Here is a 24,395-nt window from a genome sequence, read left to right on the forward strand (position 1 = left end):
TTTCATTCGAATTGTAAAAATTGGAATTTTTGTGGCTGATTATTCATAAATCTAGACCAGAAATCATTAGGAAATTAGCCTACTTATCGAACATAAGGGTAACTTCCTCAGTTCAGTTTTGTTTCTTCAAATTCACATGAAGTTTTTCCATATCATTTTTGTGCTCAAATGAAGCATATTCACGATGTAATCCTGTGTAGGCAGATGGTACTTTATGTCTTAAACAATAAAAACCTAAAAAATTGCAAAATTAATGACGTCATAGGTAGAACAACTTAAATTACGGATTGAAAAGTGCTTAGAGTTGGAAATTTTCACAAAATGTTTGGACATGCTCTTTTAAGAATAAGTGAATGAAAAAGCATTTACTTTCAGTCAGTTTTCCAAAAGTTTGCTGAAACAGGAATTTCCAAATTGGATAAACTACCTTCAGTATCAGAGGTTGGGTTTTCAAAGAATATATCAACCTCTGAAGACCAATAATAGTATTTCTATTGCGCATGTGTCAATCTAATCACTGTAGAAAGAATCAAAGATGAAGAGCAAATATTACCTTATCAATGTCTAGCAGACTGCATCAGTATGCAGTTTACTATTTACGAATTCCCCAGAAACCTCCAAGTGTAATTGAAGTGAGCTTGTTTCAAAAGAAATTTTTTACATGATGCCCAAATGTATAACAGTAATAATTAGTAATTATTATACGTGCCGTATTTCACGGTACGGGTAAACCCGATCACGATCGCCGTGTTTAAAATACATACGTGGAATTCACCTTTGTCGGAAAATGCAATGAAAGGTGCAAGGAAAAATATTTTAACACTTGGATAAATGAATCAAGAACGGAAATTTATGTTGCTAAAAAATGTTGAAGAAATAACGAAGAAAAATTTATTATCAAATGATATCAGCTATCATTCTTTTGTTAGAATTCTTTTTACATGTTCAGTATAGCGATTCACTGGATTGGGACTGACATTGGTAACTCTCTGCATACGGCCAGAAATTATCATATTTTACTGTACGTAGGCACAGTATTGAATTATCCCATTATGATTATTTTGAATTTATTTAACTCTGCCTTTGTTAATAGCTGTAACCGCAGCTGGCAACAAGTGGGGGTTTAGATAATTGATGGATAAATACCCACTAATACTTGCTATTAATTAGCTCCAATAATACTATATTGAGATATTCAATACACCTAATTACTAGAGAGGAAATGAAGGAAAAAAGTATTTTAAGCGAGATTTTAGTAGGGAATATGTTCTTGTAAGACTTTGACGTGTTTTTAATGTTAAACCTTAAATGCTGGTTCAGTGATTGGTTACTCTAGGTTCCCAGCTGGCACACAACGTTGTTTCAACGCTTATCCAACGTTATATGGACGTTGTGAATGTTAGAAAAACGTTGAAACAACGTTGTGTGCCAGCCGGGTTTTGGTTGGCTGTGTACTACCTAAGTGATACAAAATCATTAGTGGCTAACCTTAAGTCGACTTATAATTGATATCCAGTGTCGTGTTACCAAACTGCGAATTCGTGATATACACCATTGCAATGTCTTCCAAGGAACCAACAGCTGATTGGTTAAAAGTGACGTATTGACTGATGTTACGTCACTTAGAACCTTGTGTCAACTATTGGATCCGTGATGTAATGCCAGAAGACATTGCAGTGGTGCATATCACAAAAAGCTTATGTTGGATTCTTGATCTTATAAAGTTGAGGAGATTAAAGTCTTTTTTAAGTCGGACAGCATGCGATGAAATATGAGTCAATAATGGTATACGATCTGTTTTTATGAAAATATTGTGAAAGGTTGGTGACTATCTGGTGATGAAGTGGCCTCTTTTCAAGATGAGGTTAACAAGAATATTCACTGGATTCTTGGTTCTCGTATGTCTATTGGAAGGAGAGATTGGTGAGAACTTTCCCAATATTATTTAGTATTCAATGGTTGTCGTTGATGTACCACCCCTGCCTCAGTGATCTAGTGAAGGAAGTTTTTAATTTTATTTTAATTGGGATTAATTTTGCTTCATAGTTTCGCTTTATTTTTCCTATATCAGTATGGAACTATGTGTAGTCAGAGGTTACTTTTTCACTGCGGTTATTTCCAGTGAAGGATGCAGGTACGGATAGCTCGTGGCCAAGGGGTCTGGCACGTAAAATAATTGTTATTTATATATAGAGTTTACTTTTGTTTCATGTTTTTTAAATTTCTAGCAGCTGCATTATCTCAAGCAGAAATAGGTAAGAAACATTTTCTATATATTGCAAAACATTTTATATACTTAATAAATAAGTTGATTTTGATTATTTTTTAGAATCTGAGACAAAAAGGTTCAAATACAAAAAAAATATTACCACATTATCCATTTTGAAAGCATTGTTGTGTTCCGTTTCCACTCATCTTTGGGTTTTTAAACTAAGATCCAGTTAGGTTATTTGGAATTTCCCGAAGATCTGTTTTTTTATATACATTATTTTAAACTGAACCTTTCTCATGGTCTGCGAGCCTTCTGGCTACCAATCTGTTGGTCAAATTTTCCTCAATATAACTAACTTTAACAAGATTTTTTATTAAATTTACTTTACTGTTTTGTCAAATTTTCCTCAATATAACTACAGTTGACACTCTCTAATTCAACGTTCTACTATTCGATCGGCTTCCTTATTCGATAAAATTTAAAGTCTCCGTCAACCAGAAACTCGCATAAACGACGCTCCCTTATTCGATAAGCTCCCTTATTTGATGAAAATCCAATTCCCCTTGAAGATCGAATTAGAGAGCGTCAACTGTATCTATTATGCTCACTTGTTAAAAGATTAATTTAAACTTTACGATTTTTTTATCATTTTAGACGAGTGTTTGCAATGCCATAATGAATACCGAAGAAGACATGAAAATACAGGCGATCTAGCCTGGAGTAATGAAATCCAAGGTAAATAAATCTCAACAATCGGTATTATTCTAAATAAGAGAGAAATGCAAGTTACACAATTTTCACTTGTCACCTCTTCGACTTTAAGATTTACTGAAATCATCTAAGTAATCATAATGAAGTTATAATTCAAAATATTTATCTTATAATCAATTATAACAAATTTTCCACCGGGATGAATTTTGACCAATTTTTCTAGTGTGTTGGGGGCCCCAACGGTCTGGGAAAAAAGTTTATTAAAAGACTTTACAATGGTACTTCATTTCTCCCTGCTTAATGATCAGCAATTAAATAGAAGGATCAGGGGGTAAGTAGATTAATCCAAATATAGAAAGGGCGTTCGCGTCTCTATGCTGACAAAGCAAAATAAAAGAAGAACTTACATTTCGGGGATTCGATCACGCAGTGTTAGAGGAGTTTTTAGTGGCCCTTCGTGGAAACAATTCATTAGCTGCCTAAAAGCTATTGAATTTTTCGGAGCATGCTACTTAAAACATATGTTATTATTATTATTATTATTGTCTGTTGTTGCAAATAGAGTCCTCTGACTTTAATGGCAAAACTTATTAGACATTCTGATGCTTCCTTTACAATATACAGCTTATGCACAAACATGGGCTGACTACCTTGCGACAATAAATAGATTACAACATGACCCAGAGATATACTCAGTTCAGAATGTAGGAGAAAATCTATTTGGTGGATGGGGAAGTCACAGTGTTCCTGCTTTTAGCTGTCAAAACTCCTGTGATAGTTGGTAAGTATGAATTATCTTCATAGCAACCTAGAAAAGTCGTACTTTCTCCCGGGGGGGGAGGGGGTACTAGGTTTGCGAGGTGACGGGTATGTCTGAGCCGAAAATCGAAAATTGACCCTTTGAGAAACAAAATTTTGGTGATTTTGGGACCCTTTGAGAGACTTTTTCCTAAATTTTGGTACATTTTTCACATTTTTCATTTTTGATTTTCACCAAATTTTGGTCAAAACTTTTGGAAATCGAGACCCTTTGAGAGAGAAATTTTTGATTTTCCTCATTTTGGGACCCTTTCAGAGACCAACTTTTGAATTTGTACCCCTTTGAGAGACTTTTGAGGAATGAGAAAAGGTACCCTTATGGCTCGCACATACCCGGCACCCATTTTGCCTAAGCCCCCCCCCCGGGTACTTTCTACTATATTTGCCATTTTGGAAATCTAGTAATTTCGCCAAGTGACAGAGCGGCGTTGTTTCATCGTACATCTATAAACGCTATATGACCAATATGAATGTTTGCTGTTTTGAGGTTTTGTAAAAGGTAACATGTTTTGAGTTTCAAAGTCTCTAGCCCTGAAATCAGCTAGAACATGTTATAATTAGTGGTGGTCTTAGAAAACTTCTCGTGTAACCCAGAGATTTACACACTTCAGAATGTAGGAGGATAATACATTCCCAGCCGACACACAACGTTCTTTCAACGTTTATATAAATGTTCACAGCGTCCATATAACGTCAGATGAACGTTGAAACAACGTTGCCAAGTACTGCCAAAACTCAGGTGGGTAAACTACTACGGGATCCCGAATAAACGTCCAAACCCGGTTATTCGTTTTCGCAGTAGCATAGCCGAAAGGGGCACAAATTTGTGCAGGAGAGCAGATTTTTATGACACAGTAATTATCTTTTTATATTATAAATAGATAATCACAGTGTATTAAAATTCTGCTCTCCTACACAAATTTTGCGCCCCTCTAGGCTACGTGTAAAACACCCAGTTTTGTAGAAAATCGCATAGGAACATATACTGACAAATGGTAAAACTAAGAACATTTTTATGTTTTAAAAAACCCAAAAGGTTAAAGACATCGAGAGGCTCCAAAGTCTTGGATGTTCATATAAAAAAACCTGTAGGCATAAAGAAAGGTTATTTTCTGTAAACACCCCTGTCTCACAGCCCTGGTGGAATTTTTTTCACAGCAGGAATAAAATTTCTATCGAAATCCCTATGGGGATAAAAATACTATTTTTGGAGTACGCAGTTTTTAAAGATTGAATTTCCAATGGGGATAAAATTAAAGTCAATTTCACAGTGAGGTTTTTTTCTCGACGAAATTTTTCCCAAAATGTCCATTAGGACTGAGTTCCCAGCGGGTATGCGACTAACCCAGGTGGCACACAACGTTGTTTCAACGTTCATCTAACGTTATATGGATGTGGTGAACGTTAAATAAACGTCGAAAAAACGTTGTGTCTGAGCGAGTTTGTGAACTAATAAAATTCAATTCACCTTCTTCTTGGTTTTAGGTATGAAGAAATTAAAGATTGGGATTTCGATACAAATGCAAGAAAAGCATCATCTCCATCCAGTGCTATGGTTGGGCATTTCACGCAAATGGTTTGGAAAGCTTCTACACTGCTTGGTAAGTAGTTTTTTCAAAAGTCGCTAAAATTGTGAGGATTCGATTAAGTCTGACAACACATATTAAGTTAGACAAAGTTCGACAACAAAAATGTTTTACAAATTTGACAAAAAACTTCCTTCGACAAAGTTTGACAAACATGCCAAAATTTACTTGTTCTTATATGAAAAACATGTATTTCAATGATGACACTTTGTAGCAGTAATTTTTGAAATTTTTTTGGTATTTATTTTTCTATCCTCATTTATATAGGAGTTGGGATAGCAACAAATCCTGCTAACAACGCAATTTTTATTGTGGCAAAATACCGAAGTATCGGCAATTACGGAGGACAGTATGGAGCAAACGTTTGCCCGTTGATTGGTAATCAAATCTTCATTAATAAATACACCTTTTCGACCGTAGTTGCGCGGTCAGGCGCGTGCCACTTAATTATTTAATTTCCCCCCTAAACTAGATCCAATCCTTTTCGACACATTTTTCTATTGTCTATAGGTGCAAAAAAAGGACTGGGACTGTTTTAGTGGGATAAAGCGGACAAAAAATGCTCGCATGGCAATTGGCGGCTACGGTCGTGTATACCCTTGTTTTATCGCTGTATCTTTAGAAAGACTGGTGGATAAAGAATTAAAATCATGATGACCAAGTTATGTCCTTAAAAAACTATCCTGGTCGCAATGGAGTCGGTAAAACAGGATGTTTGTTTATCCTATTAACTTATTAAAAAATAAACTTTTTGGTCTATACAGAAAAACCTCCCAATTTAGTCAAATAAGTGTTATCCAAGAGGCTATTAGCATTGACTTTCTCAACTTTACTTCTACAATAATATTTTTCTAAAGCCACTACTGCAAGCCCCGCAGTTACAACAACAACAACAACAACAACAGCTGAAGCCACAACACAACCAGCAACAAACCCTGCAACAGAAACTACTGCTTTGGTTACCACGACAACCGGCCCCACAACAACAGCTGGACCAACTACCACAACAGCCGCACCCACAACTACCACCACAGCTCCACCCACAACTACCACCACAGCCCCACCCACAACTACCACCACAACAGAAGAATATGTTCCACCTCCTCTATCTAAAGAAAGTAAGCCTAACAAAGAATGTTTTTTCTAAATTAAACTCAAGCGATAGCTATTGTATCTGTATCACAATCCAGGTTTTTTTATTTCAAATCTCCCCTATTTATATTACAGATTGTCAAGTCCTGGGGCTAGAACGCAAGATTTTTTAACGTTGTTTCATGTATAAGGCCACAGGCGGTTTTCGGGATAGCGTGATAGTGACCTTTTTCTTGCGTGATTACGTGATTTGTAAATTTTTTCTTCGTGAGTGCGTGATCAGAGGTCAAAACGTGATCGTGATTTGAAAGATTTTTGAGCCGTTTTGCGTGACCTGGACTTTTTTTAAAGGATTGCGTGATTATCCAAATTTTTGCTGATTAAAAAAATTATTTTATTTGAAAACGAGGCCTGCAATGCTGTTGATTTATCTAGAGAGGTGTGCATTTATTTCATTTTTCTTATTCATAGAGCAGAGCGTGGAATGCCATAACAGCCGTCGTATGTTACACCAAGATACACCAGACCTGGGATGGGATACAGAATTGGAAGAGTTGGCGCAAGCGTGGGCAGACGTCATCGCTGCAAGAGGCACTATGGAGCATGATCCAAAAAATGATGCAGATCAAACAGGCGAAAACATTTATTGGGCTTCAGGGGGAACACGAACGGTCGAAGATGCTTGCAAGGCGTGGTGAGTTGAGAAAAGAGCTCCAATCCCTTTTTATTGGATCTTTTTCTGTCATTTTTATGTAGATTTATGAGCATGGAGAAAGTATTTGGCGTATTTTTGGGCATTAGGGTTATTAATCTTGTTGTTTTAATATTGGAGAGATTTTAAATGCATTGATACTTTCACATTTCTTAAACCCCACTCAAAATTATACATATGGAAGCAACTAAAGTTGAGTCTCCATAACTGGATCCCACGCAGGAAATACGAATTTCTGCGAGTTTTATAGGTTCGGGTTAAAGAGATCAACTGTAATATATCATTTGGCTGATATAATGTAATGAGTAACGATTATTCTAGTAAAAAAGTACAGCTGATGATTGTATTAACATGAAACATGAAAGTACTGTCAAGAGAGAGTTGTGTATTTTTTCTGATAATTGCTTGTATTCTAGTAAATAATCTTCATTTTCTTATGATTTTACAGGTATGATGAAATCGATGATTATGATTTCAAAACACATGGCAAGAAAGCCTCCTCCCCATCGAATAAAATGATTGGTCATTTCACACAAATGGTTTGGAAATCGACAACGAAGATTGGTGTAGGGATAGCTTACAAAGGAAGTGAAATCTACATTGTAGCCAAATATAGAGCACGTGGGAATTTTATTGGACGTTATGCAGAAAATGTGATGCCAAAAAGTGAGTTTGATTCCTTCTTTTCTTAACAGATATATAACCAACCACCTTCCCTTTCTTTTCAATGAATTTTTAGGGAAAAATATGAGGCTTTTCCATACAGAAAACATAGAAGAAAGACATGAGACTAAAAGAAATGAACGAAAAACTGAAAAAAATCCAAGCTTAAAAAAAGTCAACAAAGCTTTTGCGACTGAGCTGCAAGTCTAAATAAAAATTTTAAAGAAAAGTTGTGCCAAATCATTGTTTTTAAGTTCTATTCATCATTATGATTATGCCGTTTATAACATTACAACAAAATTCTTTCCCATAGCATCTGAAAATGGGCAAGTTCTAGACAAAGATCCACCACCAAAGACCGAGTCTCAATCACCAGCCGGGGAAACGACGTCCTTCGAAGTTCGACCACCAACCTTTGTGTTCACAATCAGATTCACTTTTCGGTAAGCCACCGTAATAATAACAATAATAATAACATATATTTTAAGTGGTATGCTCCGAAAAATGGTTCAAAAGCTTTTAGACAACTAAGGAATTGTTTCCACATAGGACCACTTCTTTATAAAATCTTTATATTTTATATCATGCTTAATTATGTACCTGTTGCCTCAATCTCGTATTATCGGGTAAATTGTAGGACCACTGGAAAAATTGGTCAAAATATTGTCCCCGGTTGAAAATTATCATCCAATTTCTGTTCCCACTTAAAATAATAAAATAAACCAATCCTCGATACGATGTAAAATATTATGCTATTTTTCCCATCCCCACTGAATTTTTTTGACTTTAAAACAAAAGAATTGAAATTCCCATCCATTGAGAATATGGAAGTATGAGTCTGCATTGAGTTTGAGTTCGTTACTTTATCCCCACCGGTTGAAAAAATCCTACCGGTTCTGTGAGAAAGGGGTGTAATTTTGAAATTTAATATCTTGAATGTCATCAATTTCTTAATTTTGGATGTTATTTTGACCCTTATTTCGTTCATTTAACTAGGTTTAATATAAAGACAAGACAAAGTTGATTTTTAAATATTTCCTATCTATATAGGAAATATTTGTTAAAACGGTAAATTTTCTCCTTCTCCTCCTCCTTCTCCTTCTTCAAGTCTAACGCTCGGTTTTGGTCAATTTCGTGAGTTTGTACATGAGTCTCTTTTTAAATCAAGCTCCGGCGGTAAAAACAGTAGTATGTTCTTTTTTCGAGGCGGAAGACGTTATTTCTTCGAGAAACGTCTCTGGTAAATATCCGTACGGCGCTCTATTCTCCTTGTCGATCGGGCAACGTCGGCCGTTTTAGAAGCATACTGCTTTGTTTCTAACTGTCAAAACAAAGATGGCAGAAAATAGACAACAACTTTTGCCCTTTCGCTACTTTTCTTTGCTTTGGTTTAATGCTTTGATGAGTTGAATTGGATCATGATTTTTGTACGATTGTCACAAGGAATGGTCGATGATAAACTTTTCTTAATATTCCTTTCTGGATTTGATGTTTCGTTTACATTCTGTTGGTTTGGAAAGAGAGCTGAGATGATACAATCTCTTGGTCTTGGAAAAACAGGACATTTTATCAACTTTCACAACAAACTAACTTCAATTTTGTTTGTATATTTACATAAATCATACGAAGGCAAGTGACTGTGAATAAATCTGACCATGTTATACCTGAAAAATTACATACCTGCAATATGAAAAAAGTTTGCACCCAACGAATGCAATCAATGCCGACAATGCAATGTTTTTTATCTACAACAATGAATTAACTGCTGCGGTTAGTGACAGTTAGTGAAAACTCGTTGCGGTTATAAATTTCAAATTGTAAAGCTGATAACCGGATCCGGAACACCACGGCCCCAATATGAAGAATCTTATGTTATACTTATAAGGTTTATTGCATTGAATATGGATGTAAATAATTTGAAAACACCTCACATGTACAATCAAAATTTTTCTTGAACTTGGAGGTTTTCTTCCCCGCGTGCATTTCAAAACGTGGAAAACTTTAGTTGTGAATTTAGAGATCTTTTGCACAGTCAGACAGTGTGTTTTAAACGTGGAAACTTTTGTCGTTAATTTGGAGATTTTCTTACCGTCAACTGCTCCAACTTGGGACTATCTGACAAAACATGGGACGGCAATTTGGCCACCATTTCACCGAACCTCCAAAGTCATTTGATTTGAGTTAATGAACGGCGTATTAAAAAAATGGCAAAACGATGGAGCGTTTGACGTCACTCGCGCGGCAAGTTACACACACGTTATTTATTAATCCCATCGGGCAATAGGCGGTTAGGCAGCAGGTGTTCTCTAATTCTACAATCAGCGCTATCAGTGAAAGTTATCGTGACATGTTATGAAAGGAAGTATGATTGATAAACTTGGTGGAGTTATCAAAACAAATTTGTTGTCAAAGAGATACAGACCAGATATCAAACAGTCCCATGTTTCGACCAATCGTCCCAAGTTAAAGCAGTTGACGGTATGTACATTTACAATGTGGGAACTTTTGTGATAAATTTGGAGATTTTCTTACACGTGCATTCAAAACGTGGAAAACTTTTGTCGTGAACTTGACATTTTCTTCCACATGCATTTAAAAAATGAAGAAAACCCAAGTGATTTCCTGGCATGACAATTTTTTTGTTCTGACATTTTTTTGGAAATTTTGATTGTTTCCAAGTATGTGACATTTTTTGCTCTTGCAGCATGCTTTTGGAAATCATAAAATGGCTTCTGTTAGGGGAATTTTTTCTTATCGACATTCTTTCAGATTATGAAATGTTTCCCAGTATATAAAAATGAGATTTTTCTTTTTTTTTTTACATTCTGTTGGAAAATATGAAATTGTTTCCCTGTTTTGAAAGATTTTTACTTTTTAGTACGTATATACATTATTTCAAAAAACTCCAAAAGTTACTTTAACTTTTTACAATTTTTACAATATTTTATATATGAAAGTATAATGCAAAATATTTCATCTCATTTTGAAAATATATAAAATTTTCTTTGGTTTTCTTACTGTGAAATATTCTCCTTTTTGTCATTCTTTCATTTTAAATATTTGCCCTCTTTGGCTATATAATATTTCTGGAAATCACCGCTTAAAATAATAATTATATAATCAGGTTTTTTGATGTGTTCAACAACACTCTACTTGGCGGTGCGACGCCGGGTGACCGCTAGTATAATACTAAAATCCATTTAAAGGGAATAGCGCTATACTTATAGTAGGGGTCGGAGTTGCTGGTAATTCCATGGTATACTCTGAAATACATGCTGATGTCAGCCCGAAAGCTGATTGGCTTAACCGACAGTTATACGTGGTTTGAGAGTATAGCTAAAACTTTGTTATGTTTTCAACAGTAAACGAAAGTGAATAGCGAGGTTAAGCAAGAAGCTATCTATTACGTACGGAATCTATTACGTGAGTTTTTAGACTGGATCCGAAGCGTTTTAGCCTGATTCCTAAAGCTTCACGGCATAGAGTAAAAAGAGGTTAAGCAAAAAAGGCGATCTATTACGTATGACGTAATGTTTATTTTTCCGTATCGCACTTTCGGCCCCAACTTCGAAAATTTTCTTTTTCTTTTTTTCTTTTCCACCTTTCTTGTTGGTGGTTTGGTCTATAAAATCCCCTTACTTTCAATCATAATCTACTTAGTTTTTTCCCAATACAAATGTTTTCACAAAAATTAAAACTAGACAAGCATAGTCAGAGTTTTCTCTATATTACTTTTACTATTTTTATTCAACATTTTTATAATATATATATATGTCTATGGACTTATTATTTCAATGAATTCTTAACTTTGCAATAAAAATATATATATAATTTCATAATGTCATTCCTAGTTTACATAGGTACCAATCAGAAATTACTGCTTTATTTATAAACAAAAAAATTATCTGTAAGAGCATAGTGTACAGTATGTCATCCTTATTTAGCTAAATTTCTATATATGAATGCTTCACCATTAGCATTACCAAAAAAAACACTCTTATAAAAAAGTGTGCAAACCCAGTATCGTGTTTCATATATGGCAGGTGTTCCTTCTTCTACTTCTTTGCATTCCAAGGTATCAATATATCCTTTTTAGGAAGGGAGATGTCTCTTTAGAATCAAACCAAACTTTCTGGAACGTTATAATGTTATAATGTCGGAGAAGTTGAAGGATGACCAGTCAATTAAAATTTTTCAGTAAAGGATTGAAAACTTAAAGCAGTAGCGGTTGTCCAGAAGATAGAGCTTTATATAATTTTTGAGAACGGTTTGAAGTTCAGCAGTTGTGCGACATCAGGTTCTTTAGCAGGCTGATTTGTACGTACAATATATAGTTGATGATGGATGAAGAGCAGAAATTGAATCTCGTTGCTTAGTTGTAGCAGTTGAAATTTGAACAATAAATAAAGTTTTATTCTGTTATGCTTCGGGTCGTGGAAGGGTAAATTTATTTGAGCTTGGCAGAGCAGTCTTTTTCGTGTTTGTTGCTTTGAGTGGGTGACATTATACTTGATGATGGCACCAAAGAAACACTGAAAAACATGAAAAAGAAATATGGTTACATGCTGTTCATTGCAATGGTTACTTTGGATGTATTTGGAATTTGAGAGCATATAAAAAGCAAGATAAAAAAGAGAAGAAAAACTAAACACTAAAGAACCAGAAAGAAACTTCTGTTTGTTTTAGTTTATAGGTTTGATAAAAAAGTCAGCAAAGATTATTTTATTACACTTACATCTTGACCTTCTTTTGTGCAATAAATCCTTTCACTTGTTTGTATGCATCATAGTTTCCACAGATGAGATGCAAAAACTTTCTTCTGTTTAGTTTTCTCAGCTCAAACTTGTCAGAAAGCAACAAAAAAATTCTGTTTACATTTTTTTCGGGTGATTTTTGATCCTAAACGATTCAGCCCAATCTCCGTAAGGTAAATTTCCCGTTATCATGCTTATATCCTAATCGATATCTATTACGTGAGATTGGAGAATTTCGCGCAATAGATCCACTCCCCAAAATACGACGTACAGGTCAAATTTCACGGGACAGAGTTAGCCTTGAGATTTGGGCTCTAGCCCGCGAAAAACTCACGTAATAGATTCCGTACGTAATAGATAGCTTCTTGCTTAACCTCGCTAATGAAGACAAAATGTAAACAAAAAGATTGCAAAGAAGTTTTCGAATAAATTCACAATAGAATGTCTTCATTTAAAAATAGAAACACTCGATTTCATTCAAAAGAAAAAGACACTCTTTTTTTCTTTCAGTTTTATGTAAGTCTTTTTGTGTTGTTGTTGAACATTATAGTAAATTATATTCACTTTTTTGAATATATTTTTTGGAATAAAGTCACTTTTGGTTTTTGTTATGATCCAGCACTCCTAAATACTCCTCCGTATGGGTGTTTGTGCCAATGCTAGATCAGCATTTCATAAATATACCATGCGTCGTTCCCTTTAAAGTCCACCTAACGAAAATTAAAGTTTCGGCCAATTTGATTACTGCATTGTTGTTCTCAGTCGGGTTCAGCTTGGATATATTCCGTGATCCGTAGCTTTGAACCTACAGTCATCTTATGAATAATCCTGTAAATACTGGCAATAACATAAATGGAATTTTGAAATTCTTAGGGACTTGTGTTGCTTGATGTTATCTGAGATTTAAAGCACTTTGAAATCTTTTGAGGACATCAATTATTATTTTAACATTTGTAAAGGAAATATTTATCCGCATCTTTGCGGCTCTTGTTATTTTACGGATCAAGCTACTTAAGAAGGATGCTCGGTCGATCGGCTGAAAAATAATAAAAAAAGAAGTACAATTTCAGCCAAGAAATATGAGACGAAATATGGAAATTAGAATAAAAAATTTGATCATTTATCCATTCATTTTTATACCTTTTCCATTTCTTTAGATATGTTTTTGTTATGATCCGAATTTTCCCTAGTGGTAGCACAACAGGTGCTCGTAAACCAAACGCATATTCCTTAAGTGATTGCGCACGTGGAGTTGACAGTATCAGAATCATCTTTAAGTTTCGTAGACCATCAGATTATCAAAGTCCATGTCGATGTGGACGACGTTCAACCAGTAGCAGGAAAAGAAGATCGATTGATTATGAAAACGTAAATATTATTACCTCGTCGGCTCTTTTTCGTCGGTGCCCTTATGTGTGAAAGGGCTCGGCGCAACGCAAGCACAAGTCTGTCAATCTGGGGGGGGGGGGGTACTAGGGCGAAATGAGTTACGGGGATGCGCCACTGGTCAGGGTACTTTTTTTAACCTCCACGAGTCCCAGGTAGGGTCGAAAAACAACAAAATAGAAAAATCAGTTCCTCTTAGGGTGCCTTGTTTGGAAAACTTGGGGAAAAAGTAGAACATTTGAGAACATTTTGGAATCTAGTCCCATTCAGAGTCACTTTTTTTGCAAATTTTGAGTTCCACGTATCTCTTGTTTAGAACGACGATGATGACGAAGATGACAATGATGTTGAGGAAAACGATTCTTTTAGTATTCCAAACCAATATCTTCTTGATCAACAAGGTTTTCCACAGTTTGCATTACCAGAGACTTCAGAAGATGCAGTACATTTCAGACATAGAAGAAACACTGATGACACCATTGATCCTGATAGTATTGGTAAGTAATTACATAATGAACTTTTTATGAGAATTTATTTTTAACTATTTTTTGTGAGTATTTTGTGATCCAAATTTAATTTTGCAATATAAAAAAGTGTCGGGCACGTTGTTGCAGAGGGCAGTGAAGGACGAACATTTTTGTATTTAAAATGCTGTGAAAACAAATGAAAGTAGATACGTTAAGCAATTTTTGTAAGAATTATAATTTTTTTACAGTACCATCCAATCCGGAACTGCCACCAGGATCAACACATGCAATCTTCTACATGGGACAAATCAACGATGGTGCATCTATTGTATCGGATTGGTATGATCCCGTTACAACACAAGTCTCTGCTGATGAAAGTAAGTAGTGTGAGGTGTAGGGGGTACTAGTGTTGCGGGATGATGTAATGCCCGACGTTCGTCCTCGGACCCTTACTTAGATTAACAATAATGAAAAAGGGAAGAATTTGTGAATTCTACTACCTTTTTAGGGACTAATATGACCAATAAGATTTATTTTCTTTTTTTCTAACCCTAACAGCCCATATACCCCCGGGTGGGATGAAGGTTGGTATCACAGTAAAGTCCATGACTAGCCCTAAAACATAAATGTATCTTCAAAATCGAACCAGCTTTTCGACACCGTATGGAATTTACTATAAACCCTTTCACACTTTGAATGTATTGTTTTTTTCGTAAATAAAGGTAGAAATTGTGTAACTCTAAAACCTTTCTTTCTATCACTCGAACGTTTTTATTTATTCCGTTGCCTATAATTTATATGTCACAGACCCAAGTGGATTCAACGAAAAGTTAGTCAAAATATTGCTCCTTTGTCTTTGGCCCAACATCGAGCCTTCCATTAGCTGTCTGTGGTGCTGTATGTTCGTTTTTGAAGAAACAGCGCTTTGTCACTTCATGCTCATTTTGGAAGAAACAGCGCCTCATACGCATTTTGAACAAATATTCAACTATTGCTATAATGTTACTGGTCCTTAATGTCGCTTTGACTTCTTTACCTTATTTCAGCTTATTGCACTGCTCAAAAATCATGTGCTTGTGACGCGATTGCAACTGGACCTTTAAATGCTACCATAGATATCAATAATGCAACTTATGCTGGATTAAACGATTCTGCAGTCAACACGTCTATCTTGGCAATTGGGAACTATGATCAACAAACAATAATCAACACATGTAAAGGTAATTCGTGGGCCCGCATTAAGATCGGTCTCCACTTGCGCACGCTTCGATCGCACTTCTTTTCGAGCAAAGCTTCCACGCTATTGGTCAAAAGAAAAATGAAGCAATGGTTAAAAAAAGTTGAAATGTGTCCAACATTTTTTACAAGCGTGTGCTACATTTTTTTGACGTCATCTTTTTTCCAAGCAAAAAGGATTGAAGGCAAAAAGTGCGATTGCTCAAAAACTAACTTGCTTTCACCCAATGTTACTACTAAGTAATCCCGCAGTCAGAGCTGTACTTATATCGCTCAAAAAGTGGAGACCGGCCTTTATTTTCCCAACAGGTGCAGAACGTCATAAATAGCGAGGTTAAGCAAGTGTTTATTTAGACCGTTCAATGCGATATCGTAGACATGTACATAAGATTTCACTTGCATGGTTTGCTTTGTCAAGTTATGTGCATGCCTACGGTATCACACTTTACGGTCAAGATAAACGCGTGCTTAACCTCGCTAATACGTCCATCTAACGTCTCTAACTGACGATTACGTTAGATGAACGTTAAAGCAATGTTGTATACCAGCTGGTTTGTCTCAGATTTTTTGGACGATACAAATGCAATTGAAACTTAGTAACACATAACTACTGTGTATTTTGTTCCCAAACTTTGAGCGGTACATTTATCAAGGAGAGCCAGGGCTTAAACCAGTATCATCACTCGAATCTTTTTTAAGATTTGGGGTTTCTACTGCAGAGGGAAATAAGAAATCTAGAAGGTATAAAGGAGTCCATTATTCAGGAAGAAGGAAATCGTAGCTCTACCACGGCATTACAGAAGTTAGTAGAGTTATTATTTGATCAAATATTCATTTCCGATTAGCATAAGGAGCAACAAAATTAATCTTGTTGTTATTTGTTGAACAGAAGCAAAATGTGACAGTACAGCTTTGTCAACTACAATCTCTGGTATTGAAAGCTCCATCAACCAAACACAATCCGACATTCAAACCATTAATGACGCCAAGAAGAACCTCCGTCTAGCCATCGATTGCCGAGTCAACTCAGATAACCGTGATGAAATATTTGATCATTATCAATCATTATTTACAAGAGAAGCCTACATATCAAACGTGATGGAAGACTTGAAAATCAAGAAAGAGATCTTGGAAAAAGAGAAGAAAAGATGTGAAAATCGAAGTAAGTATTTCATAGAATGGTCTGCAAAATATAATCCCCTTTTTTGGACCAAAAAAACTGTTGTAAGGAAATTACACTTGATAATAATGGGTAATCAGAAAATCTATTAGTACAAATAGTGGTGAAAACATCCTCCACATTGCCCGATGATGGAAGAAGAATCTCTCGAAACGTAGCCAAACGTAAATCTCGTGATCCAAGCCACGATAAACTTCCAATATAAAAAAACTGTTTTTGAAGTTTTGAGTTAAAATCTTGATCAGTGATAGGTGATGACCTCAAAATTTTAAGAATGCAAAACTGCTCATGTTTGCATAAGACATACTCCAATCCAGGAACCAGGTTTAGAGTTAAAGTTCAATCATGTGACAATTAATATAATAAAATTTACCACAATTGATTTAAGTAAGATCTTAAAGATTAGTTCAATAATTATATAGTGGTGTTTAAAGATTCAAACCAAGTCCATCCAACTCCAAAGCCTCTATAGAATGTTAGTTAAAAACAAATGAAAACCTTTAACCTAAATTACAGGACGATCCATTGAAGAAACAGATTAAGCTTAAAATTGAAGGGGAGGAGGTTAAATTCGTTCTAACTATCAACTTTTCTATTTTTATAGGTTGGTTACGTCAGGTTTTGGAAAACGTATGGCATAAAGGATAAGGCTTGTTGATAGACGTGAAATGTATGGGAAATGATGGAGGAATGAGAAGATTAATCAAACTTTCTTCTCGTGTTTTGTTCCTTAATCGGTTTGAAATATTGCATTAAAATATTAAATTATACATCCAAATATTCTCAAATAGACCAGACGTATTAACATTTCAGTTAATATTTAAAATTGAAGTTTCTCTAACTCAATCTACCAACAGATATATGGATATATGGATATACGGATATAATGGATACAATAAATGATGAAAATTGTTTTAAAATAGATAAGGATAATTTATTTAATTTATATATTGGAACAATATAAAGTTTATTTGTAACTATTACCTCTATCTCATCCCTTTTTTTTTTCTTCACTAGTCCCAAGCTAAAAAGCATTAGCCTATTCATGGTCGGTTACAATGGTGACATGGTTTCTAGGAAAATTTATCAAAAAATACTGTACTATCTATATACTGTTTGTCCGTGGACGTGAACGTAAAAACAGAGTAAAGTGGAAGCAAATTTTCAAAATAGAAATATCGTATACATTATAGATAAAGCTAAATCCCTTTAAAATAATCATTTTCAACATCACCACTTTTAACACAAGGGTAACAGAAAAGCTGTATTCAGACTGAGAGCCATGAAAGCTGACATCAAGGCATCCAGATGCTGTGAACATCCACCTGTGGTATTTAGAATAGAAAAAATAAGTCTTAATGCATCTAACATTTATTTAGCAAGTTTTTGCCGATCATACCCAAGCTCTAACAGAACCTTTTGGACCGAAAAAAAAACCACCGTATTCTCTAAGATTTACTTAAGGGCTCTGACCATAGTCGAAAAATTGATTTTATTATTTGGACATAAAAGTTATGTTTTAGGTTCTTTAACACTTTTAACAAAGAAATGCCTTTATAAATTGTTTTTTAATCGAATCCCTTAGAGTGATTAAAAATTTAATTGCAAAAATGACGCTATAAACTTAAAAAAGACGTTAAAAATATGTTGCATTACCTTCTTTCATAAAAAGTGCCAAGTTTTAATGGGTAATTAACCTTTTTTTAGTTTTTTTTAAACTGTCCGCAAAGAATAGATCTATTTGAAATTTTTCGGAAACATTTTCTAAATCAATGCATCAAAAGTTATGGCTGTTTTTCTATCAAAAATTGGGATGAAAAACTGGGATGAAAAATTGGGATGAAAAATTGGTCAAAAAGCATGAGACAAATAAGCTTTTAGATAAATTTTCCGAAAATCTATCTTTAGTTCGTTAAAAGATACACCATCTGCCGCAAAAGATTTTTCAAAATGTTTTTTTCTTCGCCGAAAATAAGTTCTTCAAAGTTGAAATACTCTTCTTCGCAAAAGTCTTCATTTTCCTCTTCATCAAATTTTTTCATTGTCATTCTTAGATTTTCAGACTCGGATAATTGGATAATTGGCCTAACAGAAAATGTATAACATGACACAGTTTTGTGTGCTACATCAAGTAGAAATTTATATTTTGTACGTGGCAAATATTCAAAATTCACTATGGTCGGAGCCCTTAATAACAGTATCCAACATTGTTTAAAGCATAAATTTAACTCTCTCCCTAATTCGATTTTCAAGGAACAAAAAATTGTCTTCGAACTAGAGAAAGGTTCGACTCGACACTACAATGTACACTACTACTTTCCAGCTGAAGGGACCAATATTTTAGTTCGAACTATAGAAAGATTCGAATAGTAGATTGTCGAATTAGGGAGAGAATTTGCATTTGTTTGTACAGCATTTTTTAACAAAAGAAAAACCAAGTTTCTCCTCCCTCAAAGCCGCACTATTACTCCAACATAAAAGGGTCAATAAGTTAGCAATCCATTCCCCCCTGTGCAAGTTAAGAGTGGCCCGATGAGACATGACGAATGTGTGTTATCACGATTCGTTTTAGCTAATAGCCTCAAAGGTCCTTTTAAAGGTCAATACCCAGCTGGCACACAACGTTGTTTTAACGAACGTTCAAATAACGTTATTTGAACGTTATGAATGTCACATGGACGTTGTTTTGACGTTGTGTGCCGCCTGGGTATTAACAGAATCTTAACATACCTAGGTTAACGTCTTGCCTTTTTTCATTCTTCTTTTGATTTTTCTTCAAATGAGTACAACCTTTTGCGTTGACATAAGAAACAAATCTCTCCACAATTAACGGTTTCGTGCAATCCACAATTCCATACAAGCCACACATTAGACCTTGAAAAAGTTAAAACCACACATTAGACCTTGAAAAAGTTAAGTAAAGTAAGGTATAGCAAGTATATTATCTAGTGGGTTTCTCAGAGCTGGTAGAGTGGGAGTCTATCCCATTTTCCCAACTGCAGAAAAAAAATCGGTGAAATCCATACCCTTACAGTGCATTTTTTCAGATTTTAAACTCTTTTAGAGCAAAAAATCAAGATTTTCGAGCAAAAATTTCCTATTTTCTCTAGATTTGCTGAAATTTTCACCCATACAGTGCATTTATCAAAAGTCCACCCATTTCTGATATTTTGAAAAACATACACTTAACCGCCGCACATACTCGTCGGTCAATATGCCTGACTGCTCCCCCCGGTCTATTTTCTATTTGTGTTAGACCTAGAAGATCGAATGCTGAAATAGATCACCACAATCGGGTATATTATGACATGTCTCAAAAACTGAAAATTACCATATTTTTTTAGATCGCATCAGTCGACAAAAAATGACCAAACAAATGACTGAACATGAAGGGTGATATGATAAAGTTTCTAACCTGGTGTGTAACTTAGTTGTTTTATCGCTGATTTTTGAAAAAAAAACGCAAAACTAATTATGACGTCATAATCGATGACGTCATTAAAGAATTTTTTTTGAAATTCTGATTACGTCAACACAAAATAAGATTTTTCGTTTCTTACTAATTTCTGCTAACGTCAAATGATCGACTTTAGTGAGATACATCTTACAATCGGATAATCAATCCTTTGAGAAATTTTCAGCTTTTATGACGTCATCGATTATGACGCCATAGTCAGTTTTTGCGGTTGTTCGCGAAAAACAGCGAAAAGAAAATTAGGTTACACATCAGGTTAGAGACATCTTAGTATCCCTTCACGGATCTACACGTTTTTTTTTTATTAGAACACCTAAAATTTGGCTGAGCCTGGATGTGCTTATTTTTTTGGCAGTTTTCAGCCTAAAATGTTCTTAAATGCGTTCTTAATTTTTCAGACTACTCTAAATCGACAATATCATGCAAAATAAAGAGCACTTAAAATTGGTAAAATTTGGACAATATTTGACACTCGATCATATAACTCAATCTAAGCTACCCATTCAACTTTTGCAGAGTTTACAGTGACTGTGGATCGAAACTACAACCCATAAAATGTAAACTGGCTGAAATATACAGCCGCTAAAGTAGATGATTAAAAAACTTCTTTTTTTTCAATTATCCTGAGAGATAGTTCTACTTAAATAGAGCCTTCACTAGTGATAGAATTTGGTGAAATTATCCCAAATATTCGAAACAGAATTTCTAGTTTGGAATGCAGATTCAACATAAATCGTAACAAAATTTTGACATCCATCTAACTGTAAGGATTTGATAAAGCACAGGTTCGTCGGCAACTTGATTTTTTTCATCTAGATTTTGCATGGAAAATTGACTGCTTTTATTTTATTCAATTAGGTATTTCTATAGAAATGTTTATCCCCGCTGCGTTGGGAAAAAGCTTCAATGGGGCTGTGAGACAGGGGTGTAAACTGTTGATGATCATACCTTGTTCCGTCTGGATATCGAGATCAACCATATGTTGATTGTTGGTATGTAAATTTAACATTTGATATGCAATATTGGCAGCCATACGTTCAATCTCAAACATTAATTTCTCCTTCGAACCAAGAGCTTCTGCCATTTCCCGATCACAGCCTACGGACAAATGAAACTGTATTAAAATAAGTTTTTCCCATGCTTTAACACGAGTTAATTGTACTTGTAATGATGGTGTCCCACTTAATCTTTAACAGTGACTAATAAACCAATTCACTATGGAGAAAGGAGAGGTAAAAAAGGTGTTTGGTATGTGCCGACGGAAAGGGTCTGTCTTCTGAAAATCCCAAGTTACTCTAAAGGTTACAAAAACAACAAAGAATTACCCCCCTTCCCCCAAAAGTGGCCCCTGGCTGAGACAATTTTCAAACTGCCTAAAAGTTTGAAAATTATTCCATGGCCAGCCACTATAAATATGTTTTATTATTATTATTATTACAAAAGTCACTCCAAAGGACATGAATTACCCCTATATTTTTCCGGTCCACACATATCCGACATTCTCCGAGCCTTAATAACCCCCCTGCAGGACTTGAGTTATTTGGATTATCGGTCGAATAAGCCAGGTTGATATATAAAAAGTGAGGTCATGACAAAAATGCTGAGCCTGCTTCATATATAGAATTGCTCAAAGCAAGCTTATTAATACTTCATCATCATCCTTCGACCGATGGTGATGGATTCCACCCTCTGGCGCCAGAGATATCTCAATCTTTGGATCCCGTTATCCGGGTAAATGTACATAATGTACTCTTTGGATTAATTTATAGAAATAGAAATAGAAAATAGTATCAAAGAGAGAAAAATGATCGTAAAAATCAGGGCCTTGCCCGGGGATCAACGGCGTCTTCGGAAGGACTACCGATTGATTCCGGACTCTGGTGCTGTTTGGTGAAGAATCCATTATCTCTTCAATTTCTAAAACAATTGATACTGTTGATACTTACCATTGATGAATCCTGCTATAAAGTAAAGGTACTGGTGAGTGGTTTCATAACCTTTTGTTTTACGAGTCAGTTCCATCTTCAAACATTCATCTGTGATGACACATTGACGACCTTTTGACTCTTTTGCTGTCCCAAGCATTAGAGTGATGCATTGATCGCTCTTCATCTCATCAAAATTTCCATCATCATGCAAACCTGAAAAATAAAAGTGGTAAAAATACAATAAATATAAAAGTTTTGAAAGAAAAAAAATGGTTCCTGGATTTTGAAGTTTTCAGATTATGCTGCAGTTTGAAATAAAACACTGATGTTATTTAGTATGTTGCAAGGATATCTTCCCTAATTCGAATATTTCTTTAATTCGAAGAAAATTTTTAGTCCCCTTGAACATCGCTTTTTTTCTTATTACATGAAGTTAGTATAATAATATGTGTGCTAAGAATAAAAATAAAATTGAAAAGTGAACATGTAATTGTATAAAGAATACAGTACGTCAGAGGTGAGAGATAAGCAGGTTATAGATTAAACGTAAATGAGTAGACATTAAGTAAGTAGTAGTAAGTCTGCGACTGCAGTCGGAGGCGACCCGAAGGCTCGTCTTTCGATAGCTATCTACCCGAAGGTACGGGAGGGCGCCACTATTTCTACGTGGATTTCTCCACTTATCCTTGATCCTTCTCTTAATTGCTGGGCATCAAGTACCATTTTGAGAGTCCTTGGTATGACCCGGCTGAGGGTTGAACCCACAACCTTGCGAACCGTAGCCGGATGCTCTACCACAAGAAAGTAACGTGGAAATCTAATTCGCTGTTGTACACCGTGTTCATATTAATAAACATTTATTTATGAGTGTCTGACAAAATTGCTGTTTGCCGGCCAAACTGAGAAGACTTGATAAGAATGTCATAAGTAAAACAAAAACTTATTAACCTACCTTCTCTATCAATATGATATGCCACGCTTTTTAAACTTTTCATCGGCCAGAAATGGTTGTATGGTTGCTTCAATGCGACATCAAATTCTAAATCATACTTCCTTTTATGTGACATGGTCTTTTTGTAAGCTTCTTTAGTCAACCTTTTGAGTCGCTCATAAGTCGAATGAACTTTATGGTAAAATGGATCACTTTTAGGTAACTTGCGGAGTAGTTCTTGGAGGGCACCTTCAGCGAATCTTAATCCAAAGAGACCATCAGCAATCAATTGATCTGAATAGTATTCAAAATGCATTATAAGACGGTCTAAAGCACTTACAATACGTCCCACATAGCTAGGTCTAGTAGTGCCTGTATTTAATGCTAGACATACATCTTGATTGGACTGTTTCCCAGTCATTTCGTCCGATACAAAATTATTTTCGCTTCTTTCTTCAAAATTTTGGTAAAACTCATCGTCTCTTGCAACCGTATTTTCTTCTTCTTCATCAAATCTTGAATCTGATCTCCTGGCCAAAAAATCTTCATCTAAAAACCCCTCATTCCGCAATTCTTCTGCTACTAAATCTCGAATACCATCATCCAAGTTTGTATTTTCTTCATTTCTATACTGGTATGGATATACCGTTACAAAAGCTGTGATGAAGAAACAGCATGATATGAAACTAAAAGAAGCCATTTTTATCAAAATTTGCAGTTCCACTATATTCGATTTTAGTATTTATATCTCTTTGGACAAACGTTATACAAATTACTTAGTACTTGTCATCTTCTTCTTGTATATATGCTTCGGTCTGTCCACGTTTAGATTCTGATAATAATTATTGAAAACCTATGGAGCCTTTCACTTTCGCCTTGTAAATATTATCTTCCTCTTTGCAGATGCAGAGAAAATTGCATTTATATCTGAAATCGTATTCGATAAATCCAATCGAAACTTTTTTCTCTGTCATAACAAGCATTTTCTTATCAAAGGTGTTTTTATTAGAACATTAGTACAACCATTACACAGATTACATACCCTCGTATGTTTCAAATTTATTTGTTTTTTTAGTTTTCGCTAGATGATATGATCAAGTTCAAATCACTCGTTTGATATTTTCAATGCATCTTTTTTTACTGATTCCTGTTATCTTTTGAGAAAAATAATTTTGTATATTGTTTTTACTTACAAATAAGTTTCTTATAAAAAACACGGAAAATAAATGTAATGATCATGTGC

The 24,395-nt window shown here is 35.0% G+C and overlaps 2 protein-coding genes across 2 annotated transcripts; one reads left to right on the forward strand and one right to left on the reverse strand.

Annotated features, from left to right (window-relative positions):
* The first annotated feature begins 1,859 nt into the window (after positions 1–1,859).
* Positions 1,860–17,508, forward strand: LOC136797728 (uncharacterized). The gene is made up of 16 exons (XM_067054315.1): positions 1,860–1,923; positions 2,229–2,255; positions 2,867–2,947; positions 3,548–3,704; positions 5,228–5,343; positions 5,596–5,706; positions 6,186–6,446; positions 6,892–7,114; positions 7,581–7,798; positions 8,109–8,238; positions 13,707–13,917; positions 14,252–14,432; positions 14,651–14,779; positions 15,449–15,622; positions 16,528–16,800; positions 17,423–17,508. The coding sequence occupies exons 1-16, from the start codon at positions 1,860–1,862 to the stop codon at positions 17,464–17,466; spliced, it is 2,400 nt and encodes a 799-aa protein (XP_066910416.1). The 3' UTR covers positions 17,467–17,508.
* Positions 17,509–17,578: 70 nt separating this feature from the next.
* On the reverse strand, positions 17,579–24,084 carry LOC136797729 (UPF0764 protein C16orf89 homolog). Its single transcript, XM_067054317.1, has 5 exons — positions 23,174–24,084; positions 22,240–22,434; positions 21,242–21,391; positions 19,549–19,692; positions 17,579–18,143 (listed from the first exon to the last, which is right to left on the reverse strand). The coding sequence occupies exons 1-5, from the start codon at positions 23,850–23,852 to the stop codon at positions 18,058–18,060; spliced, it is 1,254 nt and encodes a 417-aa protein (XP_066910418.1). The 5' UTR covers positions 23,853–24,084; the 3' UTR covers positions 17,579–18,057.
* Positions 24,085–24,395: the final 311 nt, after the last annotated feature.

Source organism: Clytia hemisphaerica, unplaced genomic scaffold (genome assembly GCF_902728285.1).
Source record: "Clytia hemisphaerica strain Z4C2 unplaced genomic scaffold, Clytia hemisphaerica genome assembly, whole genome shotgun sequence".
Taxonomy (NCBI): Eukaryota; Metazoa; Cnidaria; class Hydrozoa; order Leptothecata; family Clytiidae; genus Clytia; species Clytia hemisphaerica.